General features: G+C 46.0%; 1 protein-coding gene across 3 annotated transcripts in view; it reads left to right on the top strand.

Annotated features, from left to right (window-relative positions):
• tanc1a (tetratricopeptide repeat, ankyrin repeat and coiled-coil containing 1a) overlaps positions 1 to 5,000 on the top strand; it is a 57,743-nt gene that overhangs the window by 16,588 nt on the left and 36,155 nt on the right. For all 3 annotated transcript variants that reach the window (XM_060868947.1, XM_060868948.1, XM_060868944.1), the window contains exons 3-4: positions 1,411 to 1,635; positions 4,043 to 4,129. In XM_060868947.1, the coding sequence (XP_060724930.1) occupies positions 1,411 to 1,635; positions 4,043 to 4,129 (312 nt within the window). The remainder of the gene's footprint in view (positions 1 to 1,410; positions 1,636 to 4,042; positions 4,130 to 5,000) is intronic.

Genomic DNA, 5,000 nt, shown 5'->3' with positions numbered 1-5,000 from the left:
TCCTGCATCACATCACCACCCTGAGATGTTGTGGCCTGCTGTTTAAGGTGTTAGACTATCGATTGGAAGCTTGTGAGTTTGAATCCCGGCTCCACCAAGTTACCACTGCTGGGCCCCTGAGCTGGGCCCCTGAGCAAGGCCCTTAACCCTTAATTGCTCAGATGTATAAAATGAGATAAAAATGTAAGTCACTCTGGATCGGTGCGTCTGCTAAATGCTGTAACTGTAAACACTAACAGTCGCTCTAAAGGAGATGAAACTGACCGCCATTTGGTGCACGATTTAACGATCGTTTCCAAAGCTGAAGTTTGGACCCTCACACAATCGCTGACACTTACAAGCTTCTAGAAGTGTAAGAAGAGATAAGTGTTCAGACTTCACAACTCTAACACACACACACACACACACACACACACACACACACACACACACACACACCCGCGCTGACACTCTGCTATTTTCTGTGTGAAGTTTGGACGGTCTGATTTTTCGACTACACTCCTGGCCCACACACACGCTGGGTTTTTTTTTTCCACAGTTTAATAAAAGTAGGTATTTAGACTCCGTTTTAAAGCATTAGGCCCTGGACCACAGTAAGAGCTGCTTTTTTGGCTCCATACAAAGCTGTTCTCAGATTTCCCCTGAGGAAAAACGAGGGAAGAAAAGAAAGGAGCAGTCGAGCTGCGTCTCACCCTGGCAGCTCTTTTCGCTGTGGGTTTAACTGGCTGGAGAGAAAAATGCCACTGGTAACGATGGCTGTAATGAGATTTTTTATGAGGCTGAAGACATAGTGCCTGAAACCGAGCTGTGTCCGGACCGGACCGCTCGCAAACATGGAATAAACATTTTGGGAAAAATAAAAAACTAAGAAGGCAGACAGACTTTGGAGTTGTGGTGGTGATGATGATGATGATGATGATGATGATGATGATGATGATGATGTGGTGTATTTATGAGTGAGTATTTTCTGTGTAAGTTGTTCTGCTGACTTTCTGCATCACACACTTAAAACCCCACGATGCCACACGGTCATTAGAAGCTACTTTCAGTTCCAGTTTATGTTCAGTTTGTTATGACGCAATCTTACCTCCCAATCATTTAGCACCTTGCTCATGACTTTTAAATTCAAAGCAAATAAACATGCCTGCACATTTCTGACTTGTGTAATAAATAAATAAATAAATAAACACACACACACACACACACACACACACACACACACTGTGGAAACACTCCAGTTTTTTTCTGTTTATCAGTCAGTGTGATGTGATGCACAAATAAAAATCCTGCTCTTTGTGCATTAACCCCCTCCCTCTGTCTTTCTCTCGTCTGTGGCGTGAAAGACAAACACCAGTGATTCGGTCCTTTTTGATCATTTGCTTCCCGTCTCTGTCTTTTATTTCTTCCCAGACACTGAGTCCTTTTGCCCGAGGTTCCACCAGGTGACTCTGGAGGGAGGACTTACGGTTCCAGGTGACATGGGAAGCGGCCCCCTGCCGGTACAGCCGTACCCCACAGAAGACGTCCTGAGGGTGGGTTTGTCCAGAGGAGTGTCCATGTCTCTGCCGTCCTCCCCGATGCTTCCTCCCCGACAGCCCTACATGCTGCCTCTCAGACCCAGCACCAAGTCTTCAGGTACCATCACCTACACTACCACACTACACCCACACTACCATCACCACTATCATCAACACTACTATCACCACTACACTATCATGGCCACTACACTACCATCACCACTATCATCAACACTACTATCACCACTAAAATCACAACTACTATCACCACTACATTATCATCACCACTACACTACTATTACCACTACTATCACCACTACACTACCATCACCACTACTATCACCACTACATTATCATCACCACTACACTACTATCACCACTACTATCACCACTACACTACTATCACCACTACATTATCATCACCACTACACTACCATCACCACTACTATCACCACTACCATCACCACTACACTATAATCGCCACTACACTACTATCACCACTACAATCACCACTACATTATCATGGCCACTACACTAATATCACCACTACACTACTATCACCACTACAATCACCACTACATTATCATGGCCACTACACTAATATCACCACTACACTACAATCACCACTACTATCACCACTACACTACCATCACTACTACCACTAAACAGCCCTACACTATCTCCTCTGCTAAACACACACTTCATCAGTGTTTACATGGCTGTACCTGCTGAGCTCATCTATGTTTTACTGTAGTAGCACAGCGCCATCTGTTGGTCATGGTTTATAAATTCAAAGTGATGATAATGTGGCTGTCTCTTTTCTCTTATTCTTGACATGAGCTGGTGTGTGTCTGTGTGTGTGTGTGTGTGTGTGTGTGTGTGTGTGTGTGTGTGTGTGTGTGTGTGTGTGTGTGTGTGAGAAAAGTGAAAGCTTCTCTGTTTGTTTTTCATAATGCTCCATGAGAGAGACAGGAGGAATTTTCTGGAACTTCTCAGCACTCATCCTGATGTTTTAGCTCGTTCCTCTAAGCCATGTTCAACCACACACACTGCACAAACACACCACACACACTGCACAAACACACCACACACATCCCCGTATCCCCTTGTTTAACCCTCTCCCCTTCCCCACACTCTGACCTGTTCAACTATTTTGCTGGAATGTTTTTGAAGGAGGCTACAAAGCGCTTCTGGATAAAACCTTCTGTTAAAAGTAAAACATTCGTCTTAATTAAAAAGCCTGCAGTACCATGACGGACCACTGTGGGGCATCAGCTCACTCTCAGTAGAGTCACAGTTTGTTCAGTTCTCACAGATTAGATACTCAGACACACACTGATGCCTTCCTGCTGCTCTGATCTATAAAATCATTTTCTCCTGTGTCCTGATTGTGAGAGCTGACATTCCTCACTCCTGAATCATGCCATCTTGTTTTTACAGGTGTGTGTGTGTGTGTGTGTGTGTGTGTGTGTGTGTGTGTGTGTGTGCCATTCTCTCTAAGTAAGTTCCATCATGAAGCTTCAAAGCCAGAATGTCTTTGAAGCACACACACACACACACACACACACACACACACACACACACACACACACACACACACACGGTGATGAATAGCATTATCTATCTGGTCAAGTTAAATTAAATGGACCTGGGAGACGGACAGCTCCAGCATGAGGAACTATTTTTAGTGTGTAAATCAATTACAGGCTCATGATCTGAATCTGTTTGGGAGTACAGTAGAGCCTCTTGCAAACATGAAGAACACACACACACACACACACACACACACACGCACACACACAGACACACACACACACACACACACACACACACACACACACTCACGCACACACACAGACACTCACACACACACAGCTCTCCAGCTTTCCAAAGAGGCTCGGTTCACCCACCTTAAAACTCCATCTGGAAAGATTTAACTCAGCAAACTCTCTCTCTCTCTCTCTCTCTCTCTCTCCCCCTCTCTCTCTGTCTGTCTCTCTCTCTTGCTCTCTCTCTCTTTCTCTCTCTCCCTCTCTCTCTTTCTCTCTCTTGCTCTCTCTCTCGCTCTCTCTCCCTCTCTCTCTCTCTCTCTCTCTCTCTCTTGCTCTCTCTCCCTCTCTCTCTCTCTCTCTCACTCTCTCTCTCTCTCTCTCTCTCTCTCTCTCTCGCTCTCTCTCTCTCTCTCTCTCTCTCTCTCTCTCTCTCTCTCTCTCTCTCTCTCTCTCACTCTCTCTCTCTTGCTCTCTCTCCCTCTCCCTCTCTCTTGCTCTCTCCCTCTCTCTCTCTCTCTCCCTCTCTCTCTCTGTCTGTCTCTCCCTCTCTCTCTCTTGCTCCCTCTCCCTCTCCCTCTCTCTCTCCCTCTCTCTCTCTCCCTCTCTCTCCCTCTCTCTCTCTCCCTCTCTCTCTCTCCCTCTCTCTCTCCCCTAACTCCTCCCTTTATATTATGTCTCCTCCTCTCCTCTTCATCTGCTGTCTGGTTAACGGTGTGTGTGTGTGTGTGTGTGTGTGTGTGTGTGTGCATGCAGGTTCTGTCAGGAAGCCTAAGCATGCTGAGAGCTCCCGTGTTCCTGTGGATGCGGTCAGCTGGTGCCTGAGGAGCGAGGACGACTCCGGTGAGCACTTCCTCTTTCTCTTTAAAGGAGCTGAACCTTCTGTGTGTGTTAAACTTTAATGATGGTGTCCGAGGGCGAGTCGTTTCCTCTCCTGACAGCATCACCGTCCTTTAGTCAGAGCAACTTTTTCATCTTTGGGGGAAAAATAAACCCAAAGTGAGAAAGCAGTGTAAGACAGAGTCCAGGCGTATCCATGGTTACATGTAGATGAACAGCATGGTGTGAATGTTGATGTTTTGAGTGTTTTGTTTTATTGGTGTGATGTAATGTGTTAGAGGAGAGAGATGGAGAGATGTGTGTGTGTGTGGGGGGGGGGGGGTAAAGTTTCAGACTCTAACCTTTAAATCTCACCTTTGAAGATTGAAGACTTTCTGGATTGTCTGTCTGTCTCTTTCTGTCTATCCTTTTTTTCTCTGGTGTGTGTCTGTGTGTGTGTCTGTGAGTGTGTGTGTGTGTGTGTGTGTGTGTGTACATGTGTGTGTGCGCCACACCTGCAACCAATGACCCTCAGAATTCCTTAAACACACACACACAAACACAAACACTCACACACAGACACACACACACAGACACACACTCACACACACACTCACACAAACACTCACACACAGACACACACTCACAGAAACACACAGACACACACTCACAGAAACACACACACAGAAACACACACACACAAACACTCACACACAGAGACCCACTCACACACAGACACACACACTCACAGAAACACACACACACTCAGACATACACACACATACACACACACAAACACTCACACACAGACACACACACTCACAGAAACACACACACACACACACACAGACACACACTCACAGAAACACACACACACAAACACTCACACACAGAG

The sequence above is a fragment of the Tachysurus vachellii genome, chromosome 4 (assembly GCF_030014155.1).
Source record: "Tachysurus vachellii isolate PV-2020 chromosome 4, HZAU_Pvac_v1, whole genome shotgun sequence".
NCBI classification, from domain to species: Eukaryota; Metazoa; Chordata; class Actinopteri; order Siluriformes; family Bagridae; genus Tachysurus; species Tachysurus vachellii.
The sequence above is the reverse complement of the archived record's forward strand: the minus strand, read 5'-3'. Positions and strand labels throughout refer to the sequence as shown.